Source organism: Vanessa atalanta, chromosome 16, assembly GCF_905147765.1.
Source record: "Vanessa atalanta chromosome 16, ilVanAtal1.2, whole genome shotgun sequence".
In the NCBI taxonomy this organism is placed as follows: Eukaryota; Metazoa; Arthropoda; class Insecta; order Lepidoptera; family Nymphalidae; genus Vanessa; species Vanessa atalanta.
The window spans coordinates 6,322,313-6,343,529 of NC_061886.1; the positions used below are offsets into that span (position 1 = coordinate 6,322,313).

General features: G+C 29.7%; 1 protein-coding gene across 1 annotated transcript in view; it reads right to left on the reverse strand.

Moving 5' to 3' along the window:
- The window catches only part of LOC125070087, a 110,868-nt gene that overhangs the window by 69,783 nt on the left and 19,868 nt on the right, over positions 1 to 21,217 (reverse strand). Inside the window, exons 2-3 of the mRNA XM_047679787.1 lie at positions 4,619 to 4,934; positions 1,752 to 3,007 (exon numbers count right to left, since the gene is read on the reverse strand). Coding sequence (XP_047535743.1) covers positions 1,752 to 3,007; positions 4,619 to 4,934 — 1,572 coding nt within the window. The remainder of the gene's footprint in view (positions 1 to 1,751; positions 3,008 to 4,618; positions 4,935 to 21,217) is intronic.

The following is a 21,217-nucleotide window of genomic DNA, read 5'->3' on the forward strand; positions in this document are numbered from 1 at the left end:
AATCGAATTAAACGGGTAAATGCCATGCAATACGACACTTATTTCAACAGAATTTTATCTCTCTATCAATCTTTTAATTACGTACTTTGTTGATTAATTCCGTATATTTTCTTATTTAATATAATATTGTATATTATTATTTTTGTATAGAATAACAAAGTATGCATTATAGATATTATATAGCGTTTCCATGCTATTTTATTTGTCTACTAAGTTTCAAGGTCAAATAAATATAAAAGCAGTAGTAAGATAAATTATGTAACAGTTATATTAAAGTGTCATCAACCCTAAACTCAACAAATCGTTAAATACTCGAGTGGTGTTGATACAATCTGAAGCACGAATATCCTTATGAAATGAGCAAAGGTTGCAGCGGAACTTTTAAATTCATACTGTGGCATTTCGGTTACCAGCTCTCATAATACAAGGCATTTTTAATATATTACAATTCAAGTACACTGAATTTAATATATATCTGTCGATATTTTAAGGGTGGTTTACGATTCTGTCTTTTTATTCGATAACACGATCTCGTTTTCATTTTTTAAATTATGCGTGGCTTCTAGTGCACGTAAAATCATGTTAATATGATTTTTTAAATATAAATCGACGACCACGACAATAGTAGCCTATTGTCGTGGTCGTCGATTTATATTTATATTATTAAAAAATATGTTCACTTCAAACACTTATTTTTGAATAGTAATTTAGATACGCTTCTTTTTACTCTGCCCTTTACCTTGGCAGTCTACAAAACACGAGTCGTCCAGTCCAATGAGATAGGTCCACGACATCGTCAGAGTAGCGGGTGTTCCCTTTGCATAAAACCGACAACAAAGAAAATAATACCATTCTTGAAGGGATGAAAGGAGGCTCACTATATATACTAATATGTAAATGTAATTTATATTGCTATATTTTATTTTAATAAAACGATTCACACTGCATTAAATGTTAACCCAATCTGGTGTTCGATATACAGTTCCTGGCGGGTGTAATTGGCTTAGAATCAATATCATCATCAACCTTGAAGATCTAACTTAAAAAACATTTACGATTATATTCGATTATATTATATGTCCATAACCTACCTACAGAGAAACCCATCTAAAATCACTCACGAACTTTAAATAGAATTGCGGTAATACAAACCTATTATATTAACTTCCTTCTAATGAGATAAGTTTCAGTTATGTAGTTATTTTTTAAATGGTGACAAGGTGAATATCTCGTCCTAAACGAAAAATATGGCGACATCAATATCAAAGGAACCTGAAACGGCGGTGAAGCGGTGGGAAAACAATGCCTGTAATCACTGAGAGAGAGTTACATGGGCACTCTTCCGGCCCATTAGCATTGAATAGCGGCGCGTGCGCATGGCGCGCGTATCATTGTCGCGCGGCCGCCATCAAACCCATACTGAATCAATCCGCCAAGCAATGCTCTTCGTATAATGTATTGTTCTCGATTAAACATAATGACCACATTTTATACAAACTTTTCATTCCAACGTCGATATGGACGCTTGCGTTAAGGTCAAAGGCGTGAAAGAAACGATTACATCTCATTACACTTTTTGAATGCTTCGACTTTTCCTGTGACGAAATTTAATCAGATACGCTCCGAGGTGCTTTGTTATAGATTTTTACATATACTGCATACGTAATGAGAAATAATTTCTCAATTGTCAATTACATAATATACATATATTCAATTTATAAATCGACTTAATACAAAGTTATGTGACTTACCGGTAGCTCCAGATAATCGCCAATACTATATTTTGCAGCTCCTCGCCTTATATCAGCCAATGCCGCGAAGTGTTCGTCACGACGTGTTTTTCTCCGCAACAGCGCTCTCGCATATGGATACGTGGATAAATATTCTCCATAGGCATCCAAGAGTTCACCCAGAAAAAGTTGTCTCAGCAAGATATTGCTCTCGTTCAATTCATTTTCTGCTGGTGGAGGTGGAAGTTCACGGCATTTCAGTACCTCTGGTATATTTTTTGGAATAAATGAACTAACTCCGCTTGTGGATTCGCAAGAAGTATATGCGCCCGTGGAATTACTGGAACCGCACTTCGAAAAAGGAAACGCGGATGAGGTTCCACTTTTCTCGCTACTTGCGGAGCTTTGTCGAGTAGCACTTGACTTCTCGTAAAAGTCCGGATACTGTGGCTCTGAATGACATTCTGTTGAAGGAGAAGACTCCTCAGCCGCCAAATTATTATACACGGTATTCTTTATGCAATCGTAAAGATCTTCTATTGATTCATATGGTGTAATACTTCCACAAGATTCCCCTTCGTCGTCGCGTAAAGTTTCATAAATCTCTTCATTACGTCTGCTGACTACTGGTGTTATGGCAGATTCAGATCGGCTTCTTTTTACATTTGGTACCTGATCATATCCAAAATCTGTAGGATTGAGAAAATCCCACCGAACATTAGACCAAACATTTTCTGTTATATCAGCTGATATTCTGTGATCAGCACAACATTGCCCACCAGTTCTTATTGTGACCGTCGTTATGTTGTCATTGCTTTCTACAGTGGAGTTCTCTACGGTAGGTTCACAATTATCAAGTGGAATGTCAACGATTACTTTACGAAGTGAAGAACAAAGCGAAGAAGTACTAGATCGATTGTCATCTTCTAATTTGTGAGTCCCACTTTCTTCATTACATTCCGAAGCAGTTATCGCACAAGACAAGTCGATGTCTTGTTGCGATAGTATTCCTTCTTGAAGAAGTTCATTTAATATACTTTTCGATTGATCATCATCTGTGTCCTTTATTTCTAACGGCTTTTCTTCACTGTCTGATTCCTCTTTATTTTTAAGTAAACCGGAATCAATATATTTTCTCATTCTTTGCGTAAGGGCGTCACTTGCTTCAGATACAGATTCAAGATAGTAAAATAGTAAATGATATTCTTCTTTGGTAATAACGGCAGCTCGTAGTAGTGGTTTTCCATAGAGTTCTAGCGCAGAAAATAACGTTGAAGCTGTGAAAATTAAAAACAATAGGTTAATTATATTTTTGAATAATTATATATGATATACTAATATTATAAAGTAGAAATATCTATTGATATTCGAAACATTGATATTGAGATTGCTATAGACTGAATAAGGGCAGTCTCTTACCGACATCACTCGCCTATGATGTAAATCTAAGATTCGATTTTGAGCATTACGTGACAGAAGGTACTGCTTTACTGGCTGGCGAGCATTCATGTCGAAAGAATGCAATGTTCTATATGAATGTAATGCTCGGTTGAGCTCTAACGCTGAGAAAATAATACAAATTGTATTATTACAGGCTGTGCACTATAACGCTAAGTTCTCTTCGCTTTAGTAAGTCTGAACTATTCCAATACAGTCGAATGCTCTCGATGAAAGACCGCCCTAACATAACGCTAAGACTGTGGGAGGGCGGATCACCCATGTTTAACACGGATAAAACTAAGTGTAGCAGCTAGTTAAAACTAAATAAGAGTTATCATTGATTCCTGAAGTTGTTTTGAATACTTAAATAACAATTTAAAAAAACAATATATAAGAGAGGAATCATTGAGATAGCGAAAACACCTAATTTTAATGTTCATATACAATGTCCTTATTATATTTACATTTATAACAAAATCCTATCAACATAAAGCGAGTGTAGTCAGTAAATTTAAATTGATACATGGATCAAGTTCACGAGTAGTACCTTTATAAAATCACCATTAGTACTACAGAAGCAACATAGCTAAGCAACCGAACTTAATCAATATGACGGTCACGGTAGTTGTATTAGTTTTGCATACAAGTCGTTTCTGCGAAAGATTACCGGACAATGGGACGCGCGTTTCATTATTGCCAAACAGCTTTCTACAAACATCGCTCAGTTGCCAGTGGAATACTCAACATGATATGCAATCTTAATATAATAAGGCATTATTTTATCCTTATTATTTCTGTTAAATCTACATATTAAAAACTTCAATATTCAGAAATGTTTAGGAGTTTTTTCTTTCACCGTTTTTATTTTATACTAGTTGTCGCCTTCGATTTCGCTCGCGTTTTAGATGTTAGGCATAAAAAAGTAAGCCTATGGCCTTTCTTAGAGTTTAAGCTTACTTCATATCAAATTTCATTAAATTCGGTTTAATGGTTCGGCCGTGAAAGAAGCAACAAACAAATCCAAAGACAAAGTTGCTTACTCATTTTTAATATTAATTCAGATTATCCCGTACCACATTTTCAATAATTACTACTAAACACTCTCGATTTCTGTAAATACATAAATTTTATGCTAACCGTTTGTACTCAAACTCAAAGCAAAGTAGTAAATAAAAAATAAAGTGACATAAATTTGGGCTAAAACCACCTCTTCTTTTAGTGAAGAAGGTAGGAAAATTCAGTGGTGCTTGCCCGAGTTTGAACTCGGAATAATCGGTTCTTTGAAGCTCTCAGCTAAATAATTAATAAAATAGAATAGTAGGTATATAAAGTATATATTTTAGCTGTGTGAATAAATAGTTTAGTTTATAAATTGAGTGCAATATAAATATCAGTAGCAGTGTTATAGAAACCGATGTAAATACTATATAGCTACAATTATAACTTACCATAAATCTTTTCCCAGGCAAGGAAAACTTCAAGATCTTTTCCGTCCCATTGCGGAGGTTCATGTTCAACTACCAGTACTTCTCCTTCTAAGGACATAGCTGAAGCACGTGGCTCAACTGGAGCTTTCGATCCTCCAAGGAACAGTAAAGCTGTGGGTGGAGCTGTAGCCATTGTGGGAGGTGGCAAAGGTTCAGATAATGGTAAAGCCAATGGTGCTGATAAGGGTCCAGTAGGTGTTCCAGCCAAAGCTAATCCTACTTCGTGTAAAGTTTCGCAAACAACTTCTGCAACAGTACTGCCCCCCCATACCGTCACCTGAAAAAGGAAGATTATGTTAATTATATTCGATACATGGTTTTACTTTTTTGGATCATATATTTTCTCAATACTCATTTTTAAAAAATCAATTAATAACATGAAAAAATTTAACCGAATCATGCAAAATTACTAAAATTTGTTTGGTTTTATCATTATGATATACAACATCGTATACGTTGTTATTTATAATTTCTATAGCTTTAATTAAGAAAGTTTCAAACGTCCATATTTCAACAACGATACTCAGAAGTTTTACTAAATCATATTGCACTGTAACAGTCCATCATCTGATAATATCTTAAGTAGAAATTTATTTCCATAATGACACACGCCATTTCGGTACGCAAACAAAACATGCAGGCATTAAAATTTTATTAGCTTTATATAATATGCTTTATTACGCGACTAGACGAAATTTATCTACGTTACACTGACGTGTCTTATTCTCTTTTAGATTTCTCGAAACTAATCTGCTCCGAGCATCAGCTGCGACACAAAAAACAAACGGCCTCTTGAGATATCTGTAATTTTTTCTCCGAAATAAAAACCGTTAAATTATATCTATACACTTAGTGACATATTAAAATTTATATTGATAAACGCAAATTCAATTTAATGACTACAATTAGTTAATTTTAACAGCAATGTTATTGTAAAATAATATAACTTCGTATCTCATTCGTGGAATGTTGAAATCCTACTAACGGTAATATACGCTGTTTTGATGCGTGTAGGATACACGCTTTAATCCTTTAAATGTTATTATTATAGTCAAAGTCGCGCATCACTATCTGACTTTATAAAGTAAAGAAATTGAGTTACAAAGTATAGACACTGAATAACCGCTGATTATTTCAAAGATGCAAAAAGTGAAATATACTTAAAGTAAATTACCGTAAAATTGCGTCCGATGCTTTCAACTTACTACTATTCGCATTACTAGCGATCAAAAATTTACGACAACAAAAATTTACAGAAACTTTATCAAAATAACAAATACACTACCAAGTATAAATATTGACGAAGGTGTTAACCACATTTTAGCCAGGATTGGATTCGCAGTGGACACCTTTAAAAAATATACCCAGGACCCTAGGGAGAAACCGGGTTATATAACATTCTTACAAACTAAAACTACTGTGATAGCCGTTTTCGATTCAGTTCCGAGATTCTGCGGGATGAAAGATTAATGTGTCTTAGCCATCTCGATCCTTACTGTCACTATGTTTTACTTACTACAAAATATCCGAAAATGTTCAGTCATATAACTAATATGAGTACAGAGATTTAATGTAAATGCGCTTTATTTCATTCGTTTGAACACAATTTTATGAAAGTGAATGATTTCCTACTATTTCAATTTCAAATTAAAAAACTACAACACAAAAGCTATTGATATTGAGGTAATGTACATGATAGATTACGCAACTATGTTTTATGTTAGTACTTTTATGTATTTTTTCAAATGTTAAATATTATATTTCAAACTTTCATATTTGATATCTTTCATACTATTTATAATGAGAAATAACTTGGAATCAGCATGGAATAAGCCAAATTGTCTATAGATATCAAAACTGAAAAGCTCGATGTCAAACACTTCAAATCTTAATAAAAGAAGATAATAATATTCAAACTTATCCTATCTTAGTTTGTAATATACCTAACATTCGTAATGTATTTTTTTAATTCATATTAGCCGAAGTTTGAAGATTTAATCTAAGATCAAACCTTGAAAATACTATTATAAGAATGACTGGAACAACAACTCTTTATCCAAACTCAATAATAAGTTAGCTTATTTTATTGCAAATCTTCTATATCCTTAAACAAAAAAAAATAACAACAAAAGATAAACCTCTCGGCATGCAACGTTGTTCTCCGATACAGCAAATAAATGCGAAGAAATCGTATAACACGTTTGTATATAGCGACATGTAAATGCAAGTCTCGAAGGCCTTGACTGTCCGGGTTCATGGAGTTTTTACCGTCCCTCGTGACGTCACGCCCGAGTTATGCGCACGCGCTCCTCCCCGCGCACACATCTGCCGCCGCGCCCAAAACGAACCTACAGGATAATGCGTTGATATATCTTCCACGAGGTAAAAAAACTGAAACGAGCTCCGTCCAACAAGAAGCAGTCAGTTTTACACGGCCAACGCGTTTTGATATTAAGGAACGCGAAGGAGGATCATTTTGTTTTGTTTTACGAGTTAAACCGGCGTTAAATTATCCTTCTACAGCTTTTCCGGTTGATGAACACGTTGGTTTTGATAAAATAATATACAACAAATAACGTTCCTCAATATTAAAGTATATATTTGCTTGGGATAAATTACAAATTAAGTGTTTGATGGAAACTGAAATAAAAATGTATGGTATGGGTCAAATTCAACCAAGGTACGTATAAAAAGATAGAGAAAATTATGGTTTGATTAAAAAGAATAACGAGGGTATACCAATAAGTTTACGTTATGTGAAAAACATTAACAAATTACAATCACCGAAGAATATCATAAGATACATAGGTACTTATATGAGCTAATTTTGATTCCATAAGTAACATGTCCAAGACAATCCTGAACCATGTTGTAACTTCTTACTGCTCATATTTTAGTTATATTTTTATTGCAAACATAAATGGCTTATGTATAAGAAATAAATTATCGTAGGTATTGCTTATCTTAAAAACAAATTAAGTAATTCACTTCCAATGAAAAACTAAATCCATTTAATGTGAGATCGTACATGTCAGAAAATAATAACTTAAAGAAAAGAAAAATTCCAGGCAAAATAAATAATCATCTTAATCTGAGCATTTATGTAATATAAATTGTTACTTTATAACCAAACGTTAATTGAAATTATATAACCTCCCTTGGGTTAAATTTCTTAACGAAAGAGATAGAAAATCAACGATGAAAAAGTTACCAATATTGTCAGCAGTTAAAATGAATAAAATACATTTATTTTATTCATTTTAACTGCTGACATTTTTTCAGATATATGATAATTGTAAAACATTAAATGGATGGAACTAACATTATTATATTATACAGCATAAGTATAAGAAGTATTTTTCTAGTAAAAGTAAATTCCTACTTAAATAGTACTCTGTGAATAAAATTTTGGTGGATTAACCACGTCAACGCAACTGCCACCTAATTTACTCAAAAACTTGATATTAAAATAAAACTACTTATTACCAACACCAATAATCTAGTACAGTTCACACATTAGCTTAAACTAACCCGAACAAATTCTAGAACAATCTTGATAGTGCGACGTTAAAAAAAAATGACAACTCAAAAACGGAATAAATACATACTAAATTGAGTACTTATTATTTGAGATTAATTGGATTTTATTTTAAATATAATAACTAGATATTTAACTTTTTGTTCTCAAATGTAGTGAAGATTGGTAAGTAATAATTAATTTTATATACTTTATACAGGTGCAGAAAAGTAAAGAAATAAAACAAATAATAGAAGTGTGGGTATTTTAAATAATGTCCACAAATATATTTATAATGTATAAGCCTATAATATTATTATGCTAACTTGAAGTTATCGAGTGTACTTCAAGGTTAAGCTTTGGAGTGTATGTGCTGGTATTACGAGTAAATTTTTTTTTGGATCGGTAATGAACCTTCTTTACCTGTTTGTATTATGAGGTAATTGAACTGACATAAAAAAAAAATTATAATTTCGCACAAAAGGAGCGATTCTGATGAAAGACTGCTAATTTAATTGACTTTTCCCACCAAGAGACCTATTTTTCTAAGAAATCGTTTATTTTAATCTCTTTCGATTAATAACTATTTTTTTTTCCATTTGAATAATTATTTCATACATGCAATTTCTACAACACTGTAGAAAGAAGTAGGATAAACACAGTTTGAAATTAAATGCCATCTAGCATTAAAATGTTGAACAAATAAGTTATTGAACAACGCCATCTCACGTAATTTTTGTACATCATTTTGTACACACGTAACGGTGCGATGCAACATGATATTTCTTCGTATAAGTAGATGGCGCTGTACATTTATTACATTTAAAAATAAGATTTTGTTTAACAAATTAACAATTATATAATTATTCTTAGTCACACGATATAATATTAGATTTTAAACGTTTTTTTTATTATACTAAAAATAAACTTCGACTTATCAACCTTATGTCTAAAGAATAATGAATTGATGAATTTGAATGCTTATTTTTTTGTATTTTCAAACTTATAATTATTAGTCAACAATTCGTTATAATTTCTAATTATTAAATATTGAATTGAACATATTAACAAAAATACAAATGAAAATTATCTAGATGCCTAATAATGTGGTAAATTTTTTTTGTATATTATTTAGATAGGTCGGTATTAATCGGTCGGTCGGTACACAGTAGAAAAGAATCATGTTCTAGAACGAAAGTCATGAAAGTGTTTAGCCCTAATTGGATTTAGAAACCGGTCGATATGTTTATTTTCACTATCGACTCTGGTTTTCATAAGTACCTGTGTCTTCAATTAGTAAACATACTAAAACCTACTCCTTTTATTATAATAAACTACAACATAAAAGACCGTTGAAATGGTCGAATTTTTGTCCAAAGAAGGGGCGTATTTCAACAGCACGCGATAACAATAATAGTTAGTAATTGATATCTTAATTTTTTTTAGTTATTGTTTGCTACATTGTTTTGTTACAATTACTCTATACCGAGGTCTTATAATAGATATATAATATGGAAGTAGTGTTTTTTTTTACAATTTTATCAAATCCATCAAATCGACTAAGAAATAAAGTTAGAAATTGTCTAGTTACGTAAAACAATCAGAAGAAACGAGAGATCTCTGATGACATAAAATTAGGACTTTATATACACTAGAGGCACGCACCGACATCACATCGCTGCATTTTATAAACAAAAAGAATGACAAGTGCTCTTAGCGATAAAATATTAATGAGGTTTATTTATTACTTTGCTACTTTTACATCCTCCTAGCATGTCATGAATTAAATTATATACAAATTGTTTTGCTCCGTAATTTTATTGTAAAACAGAACAAAATTTAAATCTAGCGTATATACCCTGGATAAGAAGCATAATTAATAATTATTAGACTAAGGATTAATAATGAATTGAGGGAAATGTCTACCTAAATAACCTATAGTTTTATATTTATCTGTAAAAGAGAAAACAAAATTATTACGAGTGTACCTTAGACGACAGACAAATGCTATTGCGGACTTTACTATTGGTTTTTTTAAGAACTAAAAGTATCTAGTACATTGTTTCGCTGTTTCTTTTAAGGTTTAGCGAGAGTTAGCCATGCAAGTGTTAGAAAAAGTTTTTTGGTTAAAACGCCTTCACGGTTCAGCCATTTCGTGAAAAATGTTTACGAATTTTTTATATAAAACTATATCGTCTATTGCTCTTTCTATTACGGAAAAGGTTTAGAAGAGGATACAGGTGATACAGACAGACGTGTAGAGATGTTTAATACTAAGGTTATTTTGACCAACAGATAACATACTATCTAGCCTATTGACCAATAGTAAACAATACCAAAAGAATTAATTTGAAAGATTAAAAATACTTATTCCAAAACTTATCTATATATTACCTCATAGATTTCTTTGAATACGGCCATCTAAGACAATTATTTTAAAGAAAATAAGCCTTAATAATAAATAAATATGGACACAGGAAATAAAGAAAATATCACACAAAAATATTAAATATTTTTTGTGTGATATTTTCCTGTTGTGTTTGTGTAAAAATATTATATATTAAAAAAAATTATATTTTGATTTATATGACAATAAGCATACAAAACCTCCTTAGACAAACAGCATATAAACAAAGATTGAATTAAAAAAATAAATTATAATCTATATTTTGCAACTAAACGAACAGATATCGATAAGGCTAACTTATAATTCTGTGAAGCTTGTTCACTTAATGCAATTCAGCACTAAGCCTCCCAACTGCGGAAGCTCTTCGCAAGCTCGCATAACATAACCATTACGCACACCATATTAGTAAATGTCATGTCGAACAACTTTAACTAATTCAACTATATAACTTGTAAGTAAAAAGTTTATTCGCTTTTATAGATGCTTTCCGCTTATCTATATAAAACCCACTTACGATTTGTGTCTGTAAAATGCCCAATTATGTTCCAATATTTTATTGTAAATATTTCACATAATTTATTATGTACGTCAATTTTCTTGCAAACTATGTCAACAAAACAATTTAAAAAATTGCAATCTTAGAAATAAAAGATTATTTTTTACAGTCGATAATCCTTCTATTATCTCTGGTAGTAAAAAAAATTTAAATAAAAACAAAAGGTAAAAGCCCATATTACATTGCTGGACGAATGATTCAATTAAACTGCTTTTAAGCTAACCATGATTAAAATAAAATTAGTTTTTTAACGGATTTAATCGCGTATATTAATTATTTTATTTTAACATCCCGACGTTTCGAGCACTTTGCAGTGTTCGTGGTCACGGGCAGACTAAAATAATAAAATAATTAATATACGCGATTAAATCCGTTAAAAAACTAGTTTTATTTCAATGTGTAATTATAGCGAAAATCTAAGACAACATTAACCATGATTATTTATTTAAAAAAAAATCTCACACCAATTCACACTCATAAAAGCGGTTACTTAGCAAGTATTAATCTAATACAAAAATTGTTCTTTGTTGACTAAAAATAAATAATAAAAATCTTACTTTACGTTTTACGGTTTGATTTTAATTATTCTTATTATGAAGGACTACTAATCTGGTTTCCTCGCATTCTCATATTTATCTGTGGTGACGTGTTACTTCCAAGCAACTTTGTGCTCATCCGAATTTCTGTGAAAATTACTATAACGTTTAATTAAGGCTTTGCCTTTTAATGAAGTATTAAAAACAAACAAAAATATCAATAATATTTAAGAAAATATTATACAAATCACAGGTATACATACATACAGGTATATATATATAAGGTCATGGGTTTTTCAAACATTAAACAATTTGATTCATCTAAAAAATAGAGTTTAACTTTGTTAATAACAAATAAATTTTACAATACAAATGGCTAACTAATACAAACCTAAAAAATAGAGAATCGACAATTGCAATGTTCATGCTTTATTTCTTTCCTTAAAGAGAAGTGGAATTGTCCTTTCCACTCTTAACTGAACTAAAATACTAATTAATAAAAAAAAACGTTTATCACTAAGTTTACAATGAATATTTTAAATTAATTGACACTTCTTATGTCATTAAAAAAATATTATATGATTTTTTACTAAGACGGCCTCCTTCGACTCAACTGCCAACACTCGAATGTAATCACAAAACTTACATATATACATATATGTTTATTTATTACAAAACAAATATAGATGATATTTAGAATTTATTTAGATTTTAGGTTAGGTATATTTAATAAAATCTAAAAGCGTATTTTTCTAAAATTGCATTTAAATGTGAATATACAAATAAAATATAACTTAAAACGAAATATAGTGTAATAATATAAACATTATACTAGTTATACTTGTTATAGTAACGAGTTAATCATAAATTCTACGAATAATTTCATAGTAAATAACATCAAAGTTTTGTTATCGTAGACCGCGGTCGGCAAGACTAGTGAAGTTCCAAGAAACAAGCAAATTGACTTTATACTAATTAAATTTCATAAAGCCTATTGCTAAATTCTAGTAAATGACAATTAAAATCCTTCCTCGCAGAGAACGGCAGATAAGCAAATTCACCTCCTGATGTTAAATGGTCACTATGCCCATAGAAATTGGCAAGACTAACATTACCGGTTGTCCCGTACGTGTAGCATCATGATTGTAGTATTGCCAATTTAGAATCAAGACACGTGTTAGTTACGCAACGAAAAAGGGGATAATGAGTGAGTGACCGATTTTCACGTACACGAATGTAAATAAATTTCTATACCGAGAAAAAAACGATCGATGCATATAATCAAGAGTATTCAATGTAATAAAACTTTATTTCTTTAAAATGCATTAACTTTATATAAATTATTGTTGTCATTATCTAACTGGAAGTTGATTAATGTTTAATAAATTTGTAAACTGTAAAAATAAACACTACACTTGGAAGGGTGAAGTCACTAAGACGGGTCAGATCGGAACATTTACATGTTTAATATTAAATACATTTTTTACCTATTCCTCATAAAATGAGCAGTGAGTTTGATTGATTGCCTTAGTAAGTATTCCAATGTATCCTTGGAAACCCAACTTTTGACAGTTTTTTAAGCTTATACCTGCAAGTACTATCGTCTTCTGGGTCTGGGACCTACCAAGAATTCGTATCCTGTGTCTGTTTTTTTTATTTATTTATTAGTACGCATTCGTGAACTTTTCGTTTCGTCTCATATACATTGACTTCAGTCTAAAAAAATCCGATACGTAACAGAATAATTTACCACTGATGAAATTTCCATTATATTTGATTCGGTTTTTCCTATAATAACAAAACAAAAATTGAAAAGGTATGCTACAATATTTGTAATCTAAGAGCGCTTTTTTTAAATTAATTTATTACATAACAAAAATTAGAACGAAGAACGAGTTATGTTAATAAATCGTTATTACTTATTCAATAAATAATTTAATTTATTTGTTTGATCCATCAAAACAAATCAGTTGATGATGTGATTTATTCCCATTATTTACCTGACGTGACATTACAAAATGGGATGTTGCTTTCATTTATTAATTTGTGACAGTCTCTTTCACTTGTGTGGCAGTAAATGTATGGTCGCCTAAACGAGCGACGACAGGCCGACTGACACACTTTCCTCTGCTCCGCGATGTTATAATTATATTTTATCAATATAAGAACACACATGACCGAGCGCTCGAATTTCGTGCGCCCGTATACATATAGGTATATCGGAATGTTGTTTACATATTTTCTCTTTTAAAATTTTTCTGCGAATATTGATAAAAAAATATATATTTAAGACACCAACCTACTTAAATGTTACGAATCTTCCCAAAGGGTCAGCAAAATAGGTTACTTAATTTATAATATTATTATGAAATAAAAGTTAGAGGATACGATAGAAACATATGAATTCTTATAGACAATTGATCTTCATGCGTTGTTTCTATAGCATATTGAATTTTAACTTTAGATATAATAAAAACGTTATATAATAATAAAACAAGCAGATCCGTGGAATTGAGGAAAATAAAAAAAATGTAGTTCATGAACACAGAAACCCGAGAGTAATGTAATTTTATATTCTGTTGTAAGTATTCAAGATAACGTAACATGAAGGTATCAATAATTATGTTTCTTTATTTTTATTTTAATATAAAAATTAAATCATTGAAATTAATACATGTAATATATGTACATAATGATATTTTTATTTACATAACAGACATTTATGATAAGGTAATTCGGTTTAAAATGAAAATTGAAAATTCAGCGAACCTATTGCAAAACAGTTGATTATTTTTTTTTTAATAATTGTTTACTGAAATACTTCGTAACTACCGAATTCGTCTCTTTGGAACCGTCAAGGATCGTTAATCTCTAGACGCTGGTAAATCGTTTCCGACCTTTGTCAACTTCACTTTCTAATAGTGTGGCATACTGCACGAATTTTAGTAATGGCGATTCGCTCTCATTCCAGTTCTACAATATACAAAGGCCCTTTATGTAAACAGTTTTGAACTTATTTACAACAAACCGAGAAAATTTTCTGATGATTAAAATGCTATCGAGAAAAATTACAAATAATTAATTAAAATGATGTGAACAAATAGTATGTGTATTAATTATTAAAAAATGAATGTATTATTAATATCGATTTCGATTGATGACATAAAAGGTCTTAAAACATTGGCATATTAAATACATAAAATCTTAACCAGTACGTTAATTCGAGTATTAAGATATCGTCAAATACCGATTATATTTAAATAAAAAAAGAATATTATATCCACATAGACGGACGAAGGTCAGATAAAGACTATTATTAGTTTTAATCAAAAATACCTTTGAAATTAGAATAAATGAAATAATATCTACAAACATAGCTTATCCGTCCGTACGTACAATACCTTCAGTATTTATACTAAAAAAGTGACTTAGTACTTTAAAAACAAGTTTTTGATAAGTAAATGACGCAATACAAATTCAGTTTAGAATTCCATTTGATTAAATAGCTTTAAACTTAGCACATTGTTGTAAGATAATTTGATTTTTTAATTAAAATGAATGTGCGCAATAATGTTTTGTTACCACATACCGTGCGACCGGGGTACCGGGTCTCCTTAATGTTAAGAATATGATGAATTTAGACTTTATTAGATCTATAATTAAGTATAAATACAAATTATTTCGAAATGTATTATTATCAAAATAAGTGTCTAGACTTCATTATTTATTAATAAATCTCATTCCCACAACAGGAAGTGTAATAAATAAACAAACTTCTTTGACATAGAATTGACCGGATATCAATGGATCCGAGATCTTATTGTAACTATTCTCATTAACGTTACATATACTCTATTCGAACAATAACAGGAAAAAAACCAAATAAATAACATTTAACAGCAAATTAACGCGAGATCATTGGTCGAGAGCTTGATTAATCTATGATATTCACCATGGATTTGCGAAAAAATGGCGTTTTTAACGTCGACGAAACTGTTATCGGAATTTTGTAAGTAAAATTAAAGTATAAATAAGTAGTTAAGTGTAATCGTGTTGTGTTATAAATAAAGATATATTTATTTATTTATTTATTTGGGAAACAAACAATTATAATTACACTTAATAGTAAAAAATATATATATAAAACAAATATAAGAAAAACATAAATCAATCAAGTTTCCACTTAAAATAATTAAGTCGCAAAATATTAGCAAATCGCAAGAAATACGTAAGTCTAAGGTTTGTTTATCTTTTTTCCTACTTTCATTGGAATAAGCTTCGGCTTTGAAAATAAGTATATACCTAACTATCTAACATAAATAACATACGACGGAGATCTTTTTATGAAACAAATAAATATTTTACCGGTATCTGTATTTAAACGAACCTACTAGTTTGATTTTATTATGATTCTATAACATCTCATTACTATACCAAGAAATAAGAACCAGTAGTGGCTGATTCATTGAGCCGGAACGTGGGTAGTTACTGTTTCTACTCCATCGGTGTAATTACAGCTTTATTTATTTTACTTTTAGCAAGTTATTAAAACGTACTGTTACCGCTTCACTATTTTCTTTTATTACGTAATTAGTGAATTCCGGCATTCAGGGATGAAATGTAACTATCTATTCAGGATATCGATATATCCAAATTGATTTATAGTATTAAGACACGGCTGAGTTACAAATATCATAAAACATTCAAACTTTCTCAGTTATAATATTAATATGTAATAACTTCTGATATTGCCACTTTTAAAATGACATAATCTTCATTTGTTTTTTTTTTAATATATTTGTAAACGGGTTTTTTTGTGATTTGAGAGTCTCTGAGTAAATGACAATTTTATATTTCTTAAATTATATTCACAAACTAATAAATATTTATTACTTTTTGACAGGAACATTAACATACGTCCACGCATAATAAATGTTCCTGTCTAAAAACGTTTTACGTCGAAAGGAGGATCTACGTTAAATTTTAAGTCAATCGGAACTATAGTTTCGAAGATATCGTGATGAGTCAGTGATTGGTATTCCATTGATATATATATAGATTGTAACGTATACACTACAAACCGTTTTTATCTCGTACTGTATTAGCTGTTTTATAACTTTACTATTATGTTTAATATTTCCTGTACAAATAAATTATAAAATATTCAATAAGCAATGATAATAAAAACGCTAACTAAATCATTTCTAGTATTGTTAATCTAATACCGCCAGGTTAGAGTTAAGATAAGCGTTTTATTTATTTTACACGAGACAGCCGTCCAAACCTGTTTACTGGTTTCTGCGAAAGGCGAATCTAGATAACAATATATTATAACATATACCACATATCGATATTGTTAATGTAAAAGGTCGTATGTTACAAATGCGTAGTTCACAAGAAAAAACAAAACCGATGTATTAGTATAATATTATTATTAACATATTTTTAGTAAGTAAGTATAATATAAATTTCTTGACAAAATTCACAATTAAAAAAAAACAGTAACATATTTTTTGCATTTTGAAATTGGATCTTGATTTGTACATTTGATCTTTTCTACTAAAAGTAACGACATACGCAGTTTGTTATAAACATAAAATTCCTTATTCACCAAGATAACAGACCAATGACTCGATAATAATAGAACTACTGAATCGATGTCAAAACGATATACGACTGTTTGCATAATTAAATTGGATTGCCTCTAAATTCCTCATAATTTATTGACATCAGCCATTATTATAACCATCAAAATATAATTTTAACATAATATTTTTGTAAAAGTTAGTAACGTATTTATACATCAGATTAAATAAATAAACTAACACTAAATCGATACGAATATAGTTTTATTTTATTTTATGTATATAATTAGTCGTAGTCTATCATTTTTTCACTAGATGGTAAGCAGTCACCACTGTCCATAGAAATTAGCGCTTTAAGAATTATTAAACATTCTTTACATTGCCAATTCACCACCAGCCTTGGGAGCTAAGATGTTATGTCCCTTGTGCTTGTGGTTACACTGGCTCACTCACACTTCGATCCGGAACACCATAATGCTAAGTATTAGGTACTGCTTGGTGGTAGAATATATGATGAGTGGATGGTACCTTACCAATTGGGCTTGCACAAAACCCATAATTTTAAAGAGATCTATATTTTTATATACAGCTTATTTTTCGTAGTATCAAAATTCTTATAAAAAACTTACTGTTACACATATTATGTAATTGAGTTTTTTTATTTTTTATTATGTGCTATATGTAATATCAAAGCAGCTCAAACAAGGACGTTATAGAGCCAGTTTACTTTATAGCGTATTTTACATAATCACGGCTTAATAATGATTACTCGTTATACTTGAATGTTATGTTTTTCGTTATAACGAGAATACAATCATAATTTTATGAATAATATCAGAATTGTAACAGTATTGTAACGGACCTGTTCGATATTATGATAAATCTCAAGTAAGAACTGTTTAATAAAACAAATTAATAATTATTTCAAGAAACTAGTTTATAGAAATGTTTCGATTATCTAAGCATATATATTACTTTGTATTGTTGTTTCGGTTTAAGATATAGAATTTATATAAATAAAAATATTATAGTAATACAAGTCGTTACCTACTGTTAATTAAATAATTTATGATCAGTGAAATGGCAGTACTTAATCAGAGAATTGCGTTGAACTCTACCATTAATGAAAATAACTTTTAATATCCCAATCAATTGCATGATACACATTACTAGGTAAAAAAAATAATATTAAAGAATTATAATTCGCCACTACCTGTCGCCATTATTGATGAAGTATAATTTTTTTCTTATAATTTATTACTTTTTGCACTAAGTTTATATAAAATCAATTGCAATCTACCTAAGCAAATACTTTAGAAAACGTTACAAATACATTGATTGTTTAAAAGAACCTCATTTTTAGTTTACTTTTTTTACTGGATTTTTAATAGTAAATAATAATTATTATATTTAAGTAGTAGTTTCTACAAGTTACTTCAAAACTCTTGTATTTTTAATAACAAAAAATATTTCCAAAACAGAAATATGAATCTGTTTTCCTCACTCTATCCCTTTCTTACCTTACCATAGTTTCTAAAAACAGGATCCATAATTGATTTACTCGTTCATTCAAATGGTTTAACTTTATATCGTATCATATGAACATAAAAATTGATAATTTAACAAAGTCACATCTACATAATTGTAAAAAACATACTTCCTTTTTCACTAATATCTAAGATTTAAGCTAACTAGGTAATTTAAGCTAACTAAGTGGGAATTTTATATTTAATTCAATAACGATTACATGACGTAAATTTTTCTATGAGCCTACTTTAAAAAATATGTTGATCAAATACAATAAAAACAAAACATAAACAAAAAAATATAAAAACAAAGTTTTTTCTTTTACGCATCTCTAATCTATAATTGAAAATTAATTATAAAGTGTGACTAGTTTTTTGCAAATAAGTAGCTACAGTAAAATATATACGACACAATATTAACTTTAATATAACCCCATTTAAAGAATAGCGGTTTTCTTTGTAGTCACAATATTTAATGACACTATAGTGCTAATAAATATGCAAGGCGCATGTCACCTTGGACGAAGTGGAAAGAATTGAGTAACATTCGTAAAGACTTTTTGGGATCTACCAAATTTCTATTGTATTTGTTTTAAAACATATACATATTGAGCATATTAATCAAAATTAAGCGCTTGCAACGAGCTCGCGGGACCGAATCGAAACATTTTTGTGACATTATTGCTCACGTTTTACTCAAACAAACAAGACAATATTAATTTCAAAGACTACATAAAAAGTAATATAAATAAATTATTTAAAAAAATCCTGGTGTCGAATTATATTTTGCCACATATAGATCCACCACAACGGAATGGATATGGAATTAGCTTCTCCTTAAAAGGAGAGGAGGCCTTTACCTAGTAGTTGAACAATTATGTTATTTTACTTTAGTAACAAAAATAATTTCCTTTGTGCGTTACACTAAAGCCAATCATAAGAATGAACAAAGGGAACTGGATACTATTAGACAGTTCTGACTTTATCTTTCAAATAAACATATAACCTTCTTGGTGTAATAGGTATATGATTTTAAACGAGTAGAGTAATCGTTACATTAGACATGAGTCATAGAATTATTATTAATCTATGGTGAGAATACAACACAGAAAATTACGAAAGTATACACTTTGTTATTTAACATATTATCTGTAAATAATCAAGTTTTTCAAGTGGCCTTTGTTATGTGTATTAATACAGTATTTTTCGGCGCTCAATATGTAATCAAAACACTGGACATATTGAATGTTTTATCTATATTATTTATCTCTCAATTAGACGCGAGTGAAACGATTTCATAGCCTAAGCAACCTCCCACGTAGTCATACTTCATCCATAAAAAGTTCGAGGCAAGGTCACGTTCTGTTTAGCAAAAGTATTACCAATGTAAGATAAATAAAATAATCGATAAACTGTTTTTTGTGTATATTATATTTGAATACTTAAATATAACTAATAGTAATAGGACCGAACGAATGAAAGAAAAAAAAAAGTCATAGACATTATATTATCATAATACACTTACTTTTAAATAAGGTATAATGTTTTACGGGAGAGAAAATAAACAAAATTTATTATTAATATTATACATATAAGACTGTTTTTGGAATAGCATGTTCTGGTTGGCATAGTTTTTATTCTCAATATTCACGTTTTTCACACTGTGTGAATATAAAGTCTAAATTGGCGAAGGTTTCATTTAAATGTCGGATATTACTTAATAGATATTAAAGCTTTGTTTTTCACGGTTGATCCTACGCTCCGAACCGGTGGTAGGTAACTTTAAAATTTAATTTAATCTTGCAAAATGATTTAAAACTACTTGAATAAATTATATTTTGTTTGATTTAAACATAACATAGATAACATAGATTTTAAATAAAATCAACAACAGTGCTACAACACATTACTAAACTTTATATAAGATCTAATAACGGTATAAAGTACTTAATAATTAAGTGATACCAATTGTAGAAGTCTTGTAATTATGAACGTATAGTTAAAATGATACGCGTGACTAATCGATTCAATAGTCTCAAATGCAACAGTTAGCTATTACGGTAATTTACAAGAGATCGCGTGCCCCAATCCACCAATATCCGGACGGACTTGTATCACGAATATATAATATGGTATTATATAAATTCAAGATAATATGACATGTGTGAGGCAAACAAAAATTTGCGATTAATAACAAAATACATATAAAAATAATGTATATTATAAACGATGTAAATTAGCTACTATTTTTTTTTTAATGCAAAAAATAAAAATATATATAAAATCAAATATTAATATATATAAAATCTATACTAAGGTAAGTATGTTGTCACAAAAAAAAACATTTCTTTTACTTCGTTGTTAAGTTTGTTTCCGCATTACGCAACCACTTTCGGCTTACTGCGAAAATTATTCAAGCAGAAATTAGAAAAC